The 14,776-nt window shown below is 45.5% G+C and overlaps 2 protein-coding genes across 2 annotated transcripts in view; one reads left to right on the top strand and one right to left on the bottom strand.

Annotated features, from left to right (window-relative positions):
* Window positions 1–2,710: 2,710 nt before the first annotated feature.
* The window catches only part of TDRD9 (tudor domain containing 9), a 114,385-nt gene continuing 102,319 nt past the window's right edge, over window positions 2,711–14,776 (top strand). The window contains exon 1 of the mRNA XM_033850552.2: window positions 2,711–2,919. Coding sequence (XP_033706443.1) covers window positions 2,726–2,919 — 194 coding nt within the window. The 5' untranslated portion in view covers window positions 2,711–2,725. The remainder of the gene's footprint in view (window positions 2,920–14,776) is intronic.
* On the bottom strand, window positions 11,824–13,232 carry RD3L (RD3 like). Its single transcript, XM_004315747.3, has 2 exons — window positions 12,934–13,232; window positions 11,824–12,550 (listed from the first exon to the last, which is right to left on the bottom strand). The coding sequence occupies exons 1-2, from the start codon at window positions 13,230–13,232 to the stop codon at window positions 12,253–12,255; spliced, it is 597 nt and encodes a 198-aa protein (XP_004315795.1). The 3' UTR covers window positions 11,824–12,252.

Here is a 14,776-nt window from a genome sequence, read left to right as displayed (position 1 = left end):
GCCCAGCCGCTCCGTGGCATGTGGGATCTTCCCGGACCGGGGCACGAACCCATGTCCCCTGCATCGGCAGGTGGACTCTCAAGCACTGCGCCACCAGGGAAGCCCTCTTCAACAATTTTTAAGCATGTAAGTGGGTCCTGAGACAAGGACAAGGTTTGAGAAACACTGTCTTAGAAAAAGAATGTTTTAGACTTATAATGAGCTAGAAAACCACAGAGGACAATAAGCACTTAGGAAGAACTTAAGGAAGAGCATCATCATTGTAAAGCTAGTTCAAGACAAATCTTTTAAACTTCAAACTCGACTTGAGAGCAACAGAATTTTAATGTCCTCAGTTGTTAATCTAACGTAGCCCATGAAAAACACATGTTCAAAGAAAACAATGTTTAAAGAAAGGGTCATCCCAGCAGATTAATTCAAAATGCAAAATGCTGTATTTTGTGGCTGGGAAGGTCACTGAAGATATGAAGGTATTTTGGGTAAAGCTCCTCCCACTTCACAGCATCACCATCACTTGGAATTGCTCTCAGCTGTTTTCCCTTTGGGCCTGCAGCTCCAACTGCTCTGGGGTTGCAAGTATGTGAAACTTCCACCAAGGCCCGCTCCGTGGCCTTCCCCTTTGCTCTGGCCTAGATGTCTACATGCCTATACGGAACTATGAAGCTGCCTCTTTTTAACTCTGGACTTTGGGCAGGAATGCCAGATGAGCTGGGCTAGATGACTAAAGAGAACCAAGAACTACTCATGAAATGAAGGGGCTCAAAGCCATTTACTCTGTCACGACACCGAATGTTAACCAGTGTTTCGTCTGGAAAGTGGCAGTTAAATGACAACACATTTCAAAACTGAAGAAGCATCAAGACGGTGTCCTTCAACTGCAGTTAAAAACTCAAACCTCAGGAGGACCGAAGGAGGTAGTAAGCCAAAAGGATCAACGAACAGAAAAAGCCCTTCAGAAAACATCTGCGTGAAAGGCACTTTCTTCAGAAAAAGAGCAACTTCCGCTTAGAAACACACTCACTGTAACATCAACAAAGGAAGGTAGTGTGGGAACAGTAACGTACTAGGAAACACAAATGGGATTGGCAGAGTTGTTTGAAGTGGTTTTGGCCTATCTTGTGAAATTCAGAACATGTGCTAGCCTTCACAAAATGGATGAAGTTGCAGTATTTTCCAACCAATGCTGAATGACATACTGAGAGTCTAAATGACTTTATGATCACATTTTCTTACTTATTGAAAAATATGTTCTTTTTTCCTTGCCAAAAAATGTGTGTGTGAGGGGGACTTTTGAAGCCTGTACTATTTGGAACAGTCAAAATACGAGGCCCAAAGCTCGTAATACATTAGTGGTGTGGCCAGGATAGGGCCTGGGGCTTCTAGCTCAGTACCATGCTGGGTTTGTTTTTTGTAAGAAACCAATAGCTCAACCCGGCCTAGTCTGACTTCTCTCTGCACTGTTCTCAGGCTGACCTCCTATCTGCCACTCTTGGGCATTTTCCAGTGTTTGTTTAACTGATTGGCCCTCACACTGTTGACCAGTGCCATGCTCTGGATTCCTCCCACCTATTTCTTCACAGGGCTCTTTCCTGTGAGCCCACACTGCACTGGGCACTGACGGTGTGAAGGTGGGCAGGCAGTAACGTCACTCTTCCGATTCTCCCTGTTGCCTTTCTTCCTTTGTATATCTTTACTGGATTTTTCCTCTCTGACCCTTCTTTCAGGCTGCTTCCTAGTTTGTCTACTTTCACTCGCTCTGGCCTGGACCATTTCAGCTGCTCCCAGGGTGGTTTTAACCACCATCCATTTGCTGACGACTTCCAAATGCGAACCTCTCACCACCTGTTCTGTCTAGCTGTGGGGAGGACACCGCCCCTGACACGCGGATTTAGGAAGGAAGGAAGGAAGGAAGGAAGATGAACTCAGTTTAGTCAAGATCTCGCCCCACTGAACTTCTTGCAGATCCTCAATTCAGCCAGCAGGGCCACCTGCCTTCAGGCCTTCATCAGCGGACTACCTCCCCCTCCGAGTCCTCTTTCGCCGGGCTTGTTCCTGGTTCTTCTGCAGGTTTCCACTTAGGTGTCATTTTCTCCAAGAAGCCTTCCCCGACTTCCTTGCTCCCTTCCCCAAATTAGGTGCAAGGTGTCCCAGGTTAGCAGGCTCTGGTTTGCCTTCCATCTTCTCCATGCTGAGGTCTATTACCACGACCCTGCGCTGGGCCAGGCACACAGCTGGTGCTCAATAAACGTCTGTCCCGTGTTGGCCCAGAGCGCCCACCAAGCCTCAGATGGAGTAGCCCTCAAAGCGGGAGATTGGAGAGAGACTGGAGGCCTTGTTCTTGCACATCCCGGGTTCGCTGATGCTGGGCCGCGCCCCCAGACGGCCGAAGGGCCCTGAGGGACTCGTTTTGCCAACTTCGGTACCTGGTGGCCGACCCCCAGCAACCGGACTTCGGCGTCGCTGACGGGCAAGCGCTTCCGACAGGCTTCACACGGCGCAGCGGGGCGGGGCGGGGCGGGGCCGGTGGCACAAGGTCAGGGTGGCGCGTGGGGGCGCGTGGCGCGTGTGGAGCGCTCTGATTGGAGGGCTTGCGGCGGGGCGGGGCCGCGGGCCTGCCGACGCTGCGTCGTGCGGGCGCTGCGTCTTGCGGGCGCTGCGTCGTGGTGCGACGTGTTCCCGCTTCTCTGACCCGAGGTTGAAGAGGCGCGGACGCCGGCCTGTGAGCATGCTGCGCAAGCTCACCCTCGACCAGATCAATGACTGGTTCACCATCGGCAAGATGGTGACCGATGTGGAGCTGCTGGGCTCGCCGCCCGCTCTCCCGGCCGAGGTGGCCCGGGATGAGGTGCAGCGCAGGGACGTGGGCCATGAGGCCCCGGCTCCGGCCCAGGCCCAGGCCAGGCTGGTGCCGCCCGGGAGGTAAGGAGGCTGGGGGGGAGAGACGGGGGCGGGCGCAGGTGCGGGCCTGGGCAACGAGGACCTAGGCCTCCCCGACCCCGCATGACCATGTCGCTGGCCTCGGCCGCTCTGGTGAGATGTCTGGCCGTCCCAGAGTGAGCTGGCCACCAGGCAAGCCCCACCCCGTGGCCTGGGCCAGGTGGACTTCTCCCTACCAGAAGTGGAGCCGCTCCAGAGTTTGGTTCAGTTTAAAAACTTTTTATTGGTAGGCTTTATTTATTTACTTTTTAGAGCAATTTAAGTTTATGGAGAAATTGAACAGAAAGTAGAGCCCCATGTACCTCCTGCTCCCCAAACAGTTTCTCTCATTGTCAGCATCTAGCTTTACTGTGGTATGTTTATTATTATTAACTAAATCCGTCGATAAGACGAGGGTTCGTCCTTTTTTTTTCCTTGCTGTACACGGGCCTCTCACTGCTGCGGCCCCTCCCGCCGCAGAGCACAGGCTCCGGACGCGCAGGCTCAGCGGCCATGGCTCACGGGCCCAGCCGCTCCGTGGCATGTGGGACCCTCCCGGACCGGGGCACGAACCCATGTCCCCCGCATCGGCAGGCGGACTCTCAACCACTGCGCCACCAGGGAAGCCCTCCTCCATGTGTTTTTAGGGCTTGGTAGCTCATTTCTTTTTAGTGCTGAATAATATTCCATTGTCTGGATGCACCACGGCCCGATCACCACTGAAGAATATCTCGGTGGCTTCCAAGTTTTGGCAGTTATAAATAAAGCTGCTGTAAACATTCTTGCGCAGGTTTTTGTGGGCTCAGAAGTTTCGGCGCATTTGGGTAAATACCAAGGAGCACTAATGCTGGATCTTTGTTCAGTTTTATGAGTGCTTCTCCTCCCATTATTCCTTGACTTGGGTGCTGTCAGTTAATCTGTTCACATGATTTTAGTGGAAATAAGGCAAGAGGATGCCTATATTTGTAGGAGACCTAGACCTGGTGAGTAGAAACACCTGCTCCCTCTTTAAAGAAGGTCACTGTGGAAGTATCCCCTGCTTGGGGTATCTGCATCACTGCTTGGCCTCTTCCCCCCGAGTTCAACAGCCTTTACCGTTGAGAAGATGGTTTTGATTTTAATTTTTTTTAAGTTACCATTGTGCATTGCCCCCATTTGATCTAGTGGATGGACCCAAGAGTCTGAGTCAAGGTCTCATGGGTTGTTTTGAGCCTTTGTAAAGTCAAGTGCAACTTGGGATCGTTGGTAAATCTGTTTCTTGGAGGCAGGGAGGGGACAGAGAGACTCTGGTACAGCTTTAGAGTGGCTGTTTTGTTTACGTTTTCACACACTTTGTTTCCTTTAATTAACTCTGGGGAATGATCCCTTAGATCCGCCCCCTGCCCCCACTCCCCTGCTTGCTCCGTAGACTTAATGGGCAGAACAGTATTGCTTTTAAATGACTCACTGTGGTACTGAAGTAAGCTATTATTGACCTTGTCAGAAACGCCAAGCATGGATTTAAATGTCCTTTTAACTTCCTGGACCCTTAATGCTCATCTAATGCCAGAGTCTCTAGCAAAGAGTAGGCACTCAGTTAAATATAGCTATATTATTTAATCCTCAAAACAACCCCTTGAGGTTGCTGGCATTACCTTGATTTTATAGATGAGGAAACACACTTGGGTGGTAAAGTGACTTGCCTGGTTTCCAGGAATAAATGGTCAAGGTAGGTAGAATGACTTCCTCCCCCACCCCCAAAAGATATCCACTGGAACCTGTGAGCATTTTATGTAACGTGGCAAAAGGGATTTTGCAGATGTAATTAAGGTTACAGATCCTAAAATAGGGAGATTACCTGGATTATCTAATCAAATGAGCTCTTAAAAGCAGAGACCTTTTCTGGGTAGAGTCAGGGATTTGAAACCTGAGAGGGACTTGACTGGTCATTGTTAGAGGGGCCACATGGAAAGCTTGAGAAGGAATGTGGGCAGCTAAGAGCAAAGACTGGATCCTGGCTGACAGCCAGCAAGGAAATGGGGACCTCAGTTCTACAACTTCAAGGAGCTGAATTTGGCCAACGACCTGAATGAGCCTCCAGCTTAGGGAGTGCAGCCCTGCCAGCACCTTGATTTTGGCCTTGTGGGACCCTAGACAGAGGACCCAGTTGGTCCACCTGGACTTGTGATTTACAGAAACTGAGAGATAATGAACTTGTGTTGTTTTAATCTGCTGAACTTGTGGTGACCTGTGGCAGCAGCAGGAGACTAATACAGTGGTAGAGCTGGGACTCAGACTTAGATAAGCTGACCGTGAAGCTGTGGCAGCTCCAGTGCCTGGCAGACAACGGCTGCTCAGAGGCTTGTTGAGTGATGTCTTCCCAGTGAAGGAGAGTTTTTTTAAAAAATAAATTTATTTATTTAATTAATTTATTTTTGGCTGCGTTGGGTCCTCATTGCTACATGTGGGCTGCTCTAGTTGCGGCGAATGGGGGCTACTCTTCATTGCAGTGTGCAGGCTTCTCATCGCGGTGGCTTTTCTTGTTGCGGAGCATGGGCTCTAGGTGCGCGGGCTTCAGTAGTTGTGGCACGTGGGCTCAGTAGTTGTGGCTCGCGGGTTCTAGAGCACAGGCTCAGTAGTTGTGGTGCACGGGCTTAGTTGCTCTACAGCATGTGGGATCTTCCTAGACCAGGGCTCAAACCTGTGTCCCCTGCATTGGCAGGCGGATTCTTAACCACTGTGCCACCAGGGAAGCCCTGAAGGAGAGTTTTGATGTTGGTGAGAAAACATTCGATGTAGGGGAAGGCAGGCTTTATAGGTATAGGGTATCGCATAGTGAAAAGGTATTTGAGAGGGACAGTCACTCAGGTGGGAAGATTAGCTTGCGTTGAGTCCCCGGAGTCCAGTCTGTGGGTGCTGTTAAATCAGCTTAATGAGTCATATGAGTTGTGACCAGAAAGAGCAATAGAAGATACCAGACTGTATCATGGTAGTTCAAATAAGAATTGCTCTGTGAGATGGACCTGTGTCTGTGTGGTGAGTACAGAGTCACAGTGTGAGTTTCTTTCTGAAAGAAAACCCTGCTTGAGTTCCTGTGGTGAGAAGTGAGCCAGGACCAGGAGTTGGGAAGGGTGGTAAAGTGAGTAGGGGTAGTTGAATGGTTTGCAAATGATATATTCAGTGATCCTATGAATTTCCTCCCGTCTTGTTTTCCACATGTTATTGTATTTTCGCTCCTTTGTGCTGATTGTGGGGTATGCTTTCCCTTTTTTCTTTTTCTTTTGGCTGTGCTGGGTCTTTGTTGCAGGCTTCTCTCTAGTTGTGGTGCGCGGGTTTCGTTGCCCTGTGGCATGTGGGATCTTAGTTTCCCGACCAGGGATTGAACCCGTGTCCCCAGCATTGGAAGGCAGATTCTTAATCACTGCGCCACCAGGGAAGTCCTGGGGTGTGCTTGCTTTTATTTTTACATTCCTGTTTCTTCACCTTGGCATATGAAAAAGAGAAACTTAGTGGCTGTGTTAGGCCGTTGTGTTTTCCTCCAGGGTTGTCTGTGCCAGCTTTCCTTTGGAACGCAGGGCATGGTCCTCAGACTGTGGCTGGCAGCCTCGCTGCACTCCCATTGCCCTTCTGCCCAGTGTTGCTTTCTTTGTGTGTGGACTTCCCTCTGTCTTCCTAACTCACGCGAACTCCTGGGCTCATGACGGTCTTGCTTAATTCTCACTTTGACATCTTTGACTCTCCAGTACCTTAAAATGTACTTTGTCACAGAGAAACTCCACTACATAAAGCTTTCAAATCGCTTTTCAAAAGCATCTGGTGATGCTGTTACCCAGTTTCCTTTTTTGTTAATTTCACGTTTCCTTCTTGAAATGTCTTACTATAAGCTGAATGCCTACTGCGTTGGGCATTGTGTCAGGTGACACAGGCAGTGCAAGCAATCTCACTCTTTCTGACAGACGAGGCAAGTCCCATCTTATAGCTGAGGAAGTCAAAGATCAGGTAAGTTGAGAAACTTATCCCAGACCATGTATCTGTTATGTTGTACAATGGGTGTATTTGACTCCAAAGCATGTGACTTTTTCCTTTTTGCCTTGTCTTTCAGTATTTAGGCCTTCCCTAGATGGTAGTATTTGCTTGTGTTACCCTCCAAGGAGTTCTGTTTTCTGTTCACCCACAGAAGTCCATGTTTTTTAAAAACCTTTGTCTGTTTAACAGATTTAGTCTATTAGGTAATTTTCCCATTAATTGAAAAACTATTTGAGTGTCTATTCTGTATCTACCACGTGCAGCTGGAGTAGAGGGATTGAGAGGGAGGGAGGACATGAAGTCAGAGAGGCAGCAGGATGCCAGGTCAAGAGTTCCTTGTTCAGTCTCAGTGAGCAGCCTGCTGCTTCATCTTTGACATCGGGGAGCCCACTGGAGGGCGCTTGGAGATTTTGGGCATAGCTGCCGCGTGTGGTCTCCGCTCTAACAGGGTCACTGCCAGTTGAATGAATGAAGGGGGCCGAGGGCAGAAACAGGGAGGTCAGGTATCAACTTTGTGTGTAAACTTGGTTGCACCACGGTGCCCAGATATTTGGTCAAACATTACTCTGGGTCTTTCAGTGAAGATATTTTTTGGATAGAATTAACATTTAAATAGGCGGATTTTGAGTAAAGCAGGTTAACCTCCATAATGTGGGTGAGCCTCATGCAATTAGTTTATGGCCTGAATAGAACAAAGACTGATTCCCCTGAGCAAGAAGGAATTCTGCCAGCAAACTCCCTTTAGACCCAGACTGCGGCTGACCTGGGTCTCCAGCAGATTTTGGACTTGCACCTCTACAGTTGTGTGAGCTAATAGCTTAAAACTAATCTCTGTATATACAGATGTCCTGTTGGTTCTGTTTCTCTGGAGAACCCTTACTAATACATCATCCAAGCAAGAGAGAGGACGATGGTTTAGACCAGGACAGTAGCAGTGGAGGTGGCAAGCGATGGTGGAATTCAGGGTATATTACTAAGAGGCGGGAACTTTGTAGCTGGATCAGGTATAGAATAGGAATGGGGAAGCAGTCACGGGTGACACCAAGGTTTCCGGCTGAGCATTTGGAAGGTGTTGCCATCCACTGAGAAAGGCCAGACCGCAGGAAGAGCTGGTTTTGGGGGAATACGAGGTGTTTGATTTTGAACATGCTAACTCTGAAAATCCTGTTAGATAACAGTAAGTGCATGAATCGAGGAAAGAAGTCTGGTTATGGAGCTGGATGTTTGGGAGTTTAAGGCTCTGAGGCCAGTGAGACGAGACCACCCAGGCTCTGGGTGATGGAGCCTGGTGGGTGAGTGCAGAGAGAGGGGAGGCCTAAGGACCCAAGCCTGGAGCACCTGAATGTTTAGAGGTTGGTGAGAAAGAATGCAAAGGAGACCGAGAAGGAACCGCTAGCAGGGTCCGAGGAAAACCAAGCGAGCGAGCCTGTTTTAAACAACTGCTTGCTTAGTGCCCTGTATGTGCATCTCTTAGTACTTCGAAGGAATTATTTATTTATTTATCTATTTAATTTATTTATTTTTACTTTTTATTTTTTGGCTGCATTGGGTCTTCGTTGCTGCACGCGGGCTTCCTCTAGTTGCGGCGAGCGGGGGCTGCTCTTCATTGTGGTGTGCGGGCTTCTCATTGCGGTGCCTTCTTGTTGTGGAGCACAGGCTCTAGGTGTGAAGGCTTCAGTAGTTGTGGCGCACGGGCTCAGTAGTTGTGGCACACGGGCTTAGTTGCTCCGCAGCATGTGGGATCTTCCTGGACCAGGGCTTGAACCTGTGTCCCCTGCACTGGCAGGCGGATTCTTAACTGCTGTGCCACCAGGGAAGTCCCAAGGAATTATTTTATGCGTTGTTTTCCCCACATGAGAACTTCTTGAGGGTGCAGATTTTCACTGAATCTCCACCTCTTAGCACAGTACCTGGCATATAGTGGGAACTCAGATGTCTGTTTGGATGAATGAACTGCCTTCGTAGGTCCCAATTATTGATTGCTTACAATGTGCTCGGTCCTTATTCTAGAAATAATGAGAGTTGCTTCCTCATTTGCTCCTACCTTGAGTGAATCCTGAAATCTGAGTTATTCCTCTGACCAGAGCTGATTTCCCTAAGGTAGGGGTGTGCGTGAGTGAGTGTGTGTGTGTGTATGTGTACAATCAGTCCAATAAAAATCAGCATATCCTGGCAACTGTACCGTAAAGTATTTCTAGAATAAGAGTGTCTCACTGTGTATACGATCACCACCCTGGTCTGAATAAACCACCATCATCTCTTGCCTGGATTATTACAAAAGCCTTCTATTTTTGGTCTCCTGGCTTCCTGTCTTTGCCCCTAATAATTTATTTTAGCACCTAGAAGAATACCTGGCGTGAGGTAGATGCCCAGTTGATATTTCTTGAATGAAGGAATCCTTGTTTTTTTTTTTTTTTTTGCGGTATGCGGGCCTCTCACTGCTGCAGCCTCTCCCGTTGCGGAGCACAGGCTCCGGACGCGCAGGCTCAACGGCCATGGCTCATGGGCCCAGCCGCTCCGCGGCATGTGGGATCCTCCCGGACTGGGGCATGAACCCGCGTCCCCTGCATCGGCAGGCAGACTCTCAACCACTGCGCCACCAGGGAGCCCTGAATGAAGGAATCCTTGAGTAAACATTCACACGTAAGGTTTGAGGAGCACATGTGCGACTTTCTGTGGGGTAGATGGCTATTAGAACAAGATGTAGACTCTGATCGTGGCTTACCGAGTGTTCCTCCATCTGGCACCTGACTCACCTCCTGCTGTCTTTCACTGCATTCTGGACACATTGGCATTTTTCTATGTCTTGAAGACACCACACTCCTTTCCACACTGGGGCTTCCACACCTGTCTGTCTTGTGCCTGGAGTGCCTGCCCTCTTCCATTCCTGCCCTGTTTCTTCCCATGACAGGCTCCTTTCATCATTCGGGGCTCTGCTCCTTCAAGAAGTCTCCTGTGACCTCCATAACTACAGAAGTCCTCCCCCACCTTCTTTGGCAGTCTCTCTAGTCTTTGTGAACTTTTTCTCCTCCTCTAAAGCACTTATCACTTGCCCCAAGTCTTGCTGTTTGTGATGTGTTTTGGGGTCCTCCACCATTGTTGGGGGCCCAGAATGATTCTGAGATTTCTGGCTTGTAGAATTGGATGGATAGGTAGGGTTGTCATTTCCTGAGAAATGACTGGAAAACACTAGTTGAGGTGTTCGAAGAGTTATGCTTTTCGTTTGTGTAAAGTGTGTTGTTTTGATTCCTCTGTTCCTTTCTTGAATTTTATTTATCCTTTTAGGAAACAAACCTCTGTGATTTGGTTTTGAGCATGTTGATTTAAGTTGCCTGTAGGTCTCCCAGAGGAGGTGTCAAGTAGGCAATTGCCTGTATGCATTTGGAGCTCAGACGTAAGTTGGGGCTGGAGGTGGTGTAGGGGCCTGCCAGGCTGATGTGAATCCTAGCCCTGCCATTCAGTATCTCTTGTGATATTGGGCGAAGGCATTGAGCAGGTGTGAGGCTGTTTGCTCATCTGTCAGATGGGAATAACATCACCTACTTTCAAGTTTAGGATTAAATGAGATGTACATACATACAGTGGTTAGCACAGTGCCTGGCATGTAGCAGAATGACTTTCATGTTATTAAATGGATTCGGCTGGTTAATAATGCCTCCTTTTCAGAGCTTACTATATGTCAGGTCATCAGAATCCTTTTACGTGGGTTAGTGTATTTATTCCTTGCTACTCCCTACTTAAAACTTCTAGCTCCTGTGCCAGTACTTTCTCTTTGTAAAGCACACCTGAAGCTTTCCTAGTAGTCCTCTCCCCCATCTGCACCCACTTCATATTTTTAACGCACATTCTTTTGCCAATTTTAGGTACTATAAGTAGCCCAGTGTATAAAAGTGTGGATCTATTAACATTCAGGAAGTTATTTGTGTTATAATTTCTACCTGATTTGTCAATTTTTTAGAAACAACCATAGATTTCAGTTATACACACCAGTACTGACATAGGAAACATGGTTATTAGGTTATTGCCAAAAACAAATGTGAGAGGTAGAAACTCAGAATACTAAAGTCCCTTTTGTATTTTTCCAGTCCCTTTAAAAGTCTGGTTGTACAGTTGACTCACTGCATCGTGGGTGACTTAGAGTGGTGTGGGGTTCGTCTTCATCCTGGACTAGTGGGATGACCTAACGTCTATAGCTTCTTCAGTCACTGTAAGCTTTTTTTTTTTTTTTTTGCGGTATGCAGGCCTCTCACTGTTGTGGCCTCTCCTGCAGCGGAGCACAGGCTCCGGACGCGCAGGCTCAGCGGCCATGGCTCACGGGCCCAGCCGCTCCGCGGCATGTGGGATCCTCCCGGACCAGGACACGAACCCGTGTCCCCTGCATCGGCAGGTGGACTCTCAACCACTGCGCCACCAGGGAAGCCCCTTTATTTTCTTTTTAATGGAAAAAAACTCACTCGAATAAATCTCCAAATATGAAGTTATGGACATTAGGTTCCTTGGATTTACTTTTAAGAATGGTATAGATTCTAGCACTTAATCATAGAAATAAATCTGACTAATGAATCGTTCCCTACTTTAATGAAATTCTGAGAGGTTGAATTTTATGTTAAATATTTTACTATTTTAAATGAACATAATATTGGTTTAGATTATAGATTGGCATTGACTGTTTTTCTTTGAGTAGCTGTTACTAATGTTGTTAAACTAGTCCATTTCTTTTTTGCTCATGTAATATAGAGCTGTTTTTTTAAATACTTTTCCTTAATGCTGGTTGAGATTAAAACGAATCTCAGTGTTGGGATGAAGCACTGCTTTGTTTTCAAACTGCACATTATTTTTTCCCTCACTGCCGTCTTCCCCCTCCCCCGCAGAGAATGACTGATTCATTGTTATATTGTAAAGATAAGATTCACATCAATCGTTTATTTTATTCTATACATAGTTCTTTTTAGAATAAAAGCAAGGTTAATGTCAAAGTTAATTTATCGAATTTCATACTTGGTACTTTCATACAAATTTCATATTTCATATTTCAAAATAAAATGCCTTAGTTCCTGTTGGGATGTGTTTGAGGTATAAGAAAATACTTCAAACATTTTTTGAAAATATTTAGGAAACATTTTAGTTAAAAGCATACTGTTCAATGAAAACATTGCATTTTTAGAGTGGTTAAAAAAGGAACACTATTTAAAACATAGGCTACATCGACAGGAATTTTAACTTCTGATCTTGCGACAAAGAGTAGCATTAAGTCACATCACTTTCTCTTTTTTCTTAATATTAAGGGTTCCGATACTAAGACTGTCAAAAACTCCTCTGTTTACAAGTAATTTAACTTGATGGGTAATAATATGGTAGGTTCCATATCGTATGTGAGAATGTTGGGAACCTGTTCTTTGTGTTTTTGTCTACGTAACTTGAAATAGTGGGTATTTCATCCTTGTCTGGACTCTTGGAGCTTTCTCCTGGGATCATGGAGCGAACAGGACAGGCTGCGCTCTGTGGCTCTTCCACGCCTTCTTGCTGACTGCCTTTGTCAGTACTACTTAGGAAGTCCTTCAGAACTTGCTTGAAGATGTAGACAATTTCCCATGGCAGTACATCGTTTTCTGCCAGAACTTCTCGAAATCTAGAGGCAAAGCAGTTATCAGTATTCAATTCAGAAAATCTCTTTTGTCGTATCCCTTTGTCTCCAAAATTCAGCTTAGATAATGTGACCATATAGTAGTTACCCACCTTTTGAGTAAACTGCACATTGCTTTAAAATTATACTTCTAGTAAAGAAATTTCAAAAGAGACTTTAAAACATTTCCTAGCCAGTGAAATACCAACAGTGGTTTTTTTTGTGTGTGTGTGTGTGTGTGTCCGGCCCATCCTTAGGGATTTTGGTTGCTGGGTAGTTGATACACATGATTAAAAAATTTATATGATATAATACGATTTCCAATCTAAAGATGTGAGGAGCTTAAACTTGACAGCAAATATCACAAGAAGGGAACGTAGTATTTTTACCTGCTGAGAATAGCTCCAGTTTGACAAGGTTGAACCTGTGAGCAAAGAACTTCAAGTTGTCTTTGTTCAGTAGCTGGGATGGTTGCGTGGGGATTCTGATAGTTTCTCAGCCAATTGTAATCCACACCTGTTCTTTTCACTTTTTGCTCACTTTCGATCTCTTGTATTAATCTCTCTCGTTCCTTTAGATGCCATTTTAATTCCCGAAGCAGAGTCTTTGTCACTACTTCTGAGTCAGGGTAGCGTGTGGATTTGTAGGAATTGTGTTTTGGCCATTTCATCCAGCCAAAAAGTGGCATTTTTAGCCTATGGAAATATTCTCACTTGTTTATTTGCATAAAATATTATGGTTCTGATGAGCAAATATTTGTTTCTTTACAGTAACTTTGCCAGAAAAGTGCATGAATTTTTCACTGGTTAGATATACAGGTCAAAATAAGATTAGAATGGATTAAAGTCTTAATTTCTAACTAGGTCAGTGCCAAAAACCAGGCTTTGAAAATACTTTTATGTAGCTAAGGAGAAATGAAATGCAGTCAGATAATCTACAGACTGAACAATTTTCTGAAAATACCACTAACACTTGCTATTAAAAGTTCTTAGGAGGCTTTAAAATATGAACATATAGGAAAGTGCTATCTGCAAACATACTTTTGACTTATGTTTTGTACAGAAAAGGTTTAAAGATTACCTGTGAAGTTGATGGATCCGATGTGGTGATGTTGCTGAGGAGTTTACTTGAATTGGTGATGAAGGTGTGCTTCACTCAGGCATATCTCCTTCTCCTGGATGTGTCCCCTGTTGAAAGAATGATTCTCCTCCTTTACCCACCGAAACTGTATTTGAAATAACTAACCTTCTGTGTTAGGAATGAGGTTGTGATGTCTTCATTTGGAGAGAATGCTCATTAATTCACCTTGTAAGTAAGCTAGAAGAAATGACAAAAATAACTTACTATTTAATCTTTACAAATTATATAATGGTTTGCCTTTTGAATGTAGCTCAGTGTATTTGAAAGAGATGCCGGCAGCTACAGATTCTGGTCCTAAATGCATTTAGACACATCTTTGATAAAGAAACGGAGAAAGGTCGTCTGAAGCACCACAGATGCGCTGCCAGCTCGAGTGAAGACTGTCGCGCGATGTGGTGCTTTGCTGTGCGTAGCTGCGGGCCACAGTTCAGTGCTGTATTTTTATGCCTGTAGAGCTCTAAAAATAACCGTGTTGCTTTTATTCCTCAGCTTAACTTTCAGGCGGTTTAGAAGCCAGGTCACTGTCCCCTCTAATGAAAGCAGGAAAAATAGATCAGACTTGACTATTTGCACAATATACATTCTGAGAAACCTCGTTACAATTGAGCAAAGTAGGCAAAGAATGCTGATATCAGTCGTGTGAAATATTTAGTAAATGTTATATTCTGTACACATTTTGTTTTTCTAAATAGTATTTAAATTTGTATATTTAAACAAGTTGTAATGCTCGAGGACATTATATACACATAAGTAGATAACTTTAAAATATACTTTATAATCTCTAAAAACATGGTGATAAGACAATAATAGATTAAGGTCAGAAAAAAATAGAGACATGACAACATATCAAGTTCACAACAAAATCTTATAGTTCATTATAGAAAATCATTTTCGTGTTTTCTTTTGTAGCTGAAAGTGAAACTTATACTCACAGTTTGGGCGAGTACTGATGTGTAATTGGTCTTTATTGTGCTAGTTTTCTATTCCAGAGAGGTTTGTGTCTTTGGTTTAAGCATGGACAGGTTCGTTACTCTGTAGTTCTGTGTTAAATGACTGTGTAGTGGCTTTTCCTTTTATAATATTTGTTCCTTC

Source organism: Tursiops truncatus, chromosome 2, assembly GCF_011762595.2.
Source record: "Tursiops truncatus isolate mTurTru1 chromosome 2, mTurTru1.mat.Y, whole genome shotgun sequence".
Classification (NCBI taxonomy): Eukaryota; Metazoa; Chordata; class Mammalia; order Artiodactyla; family Delphinidae; genus Tursiops; species Tursiops truncatus.
This window is presented reverse-complemented; position numbering and strand designations above follow the sequence as displayed.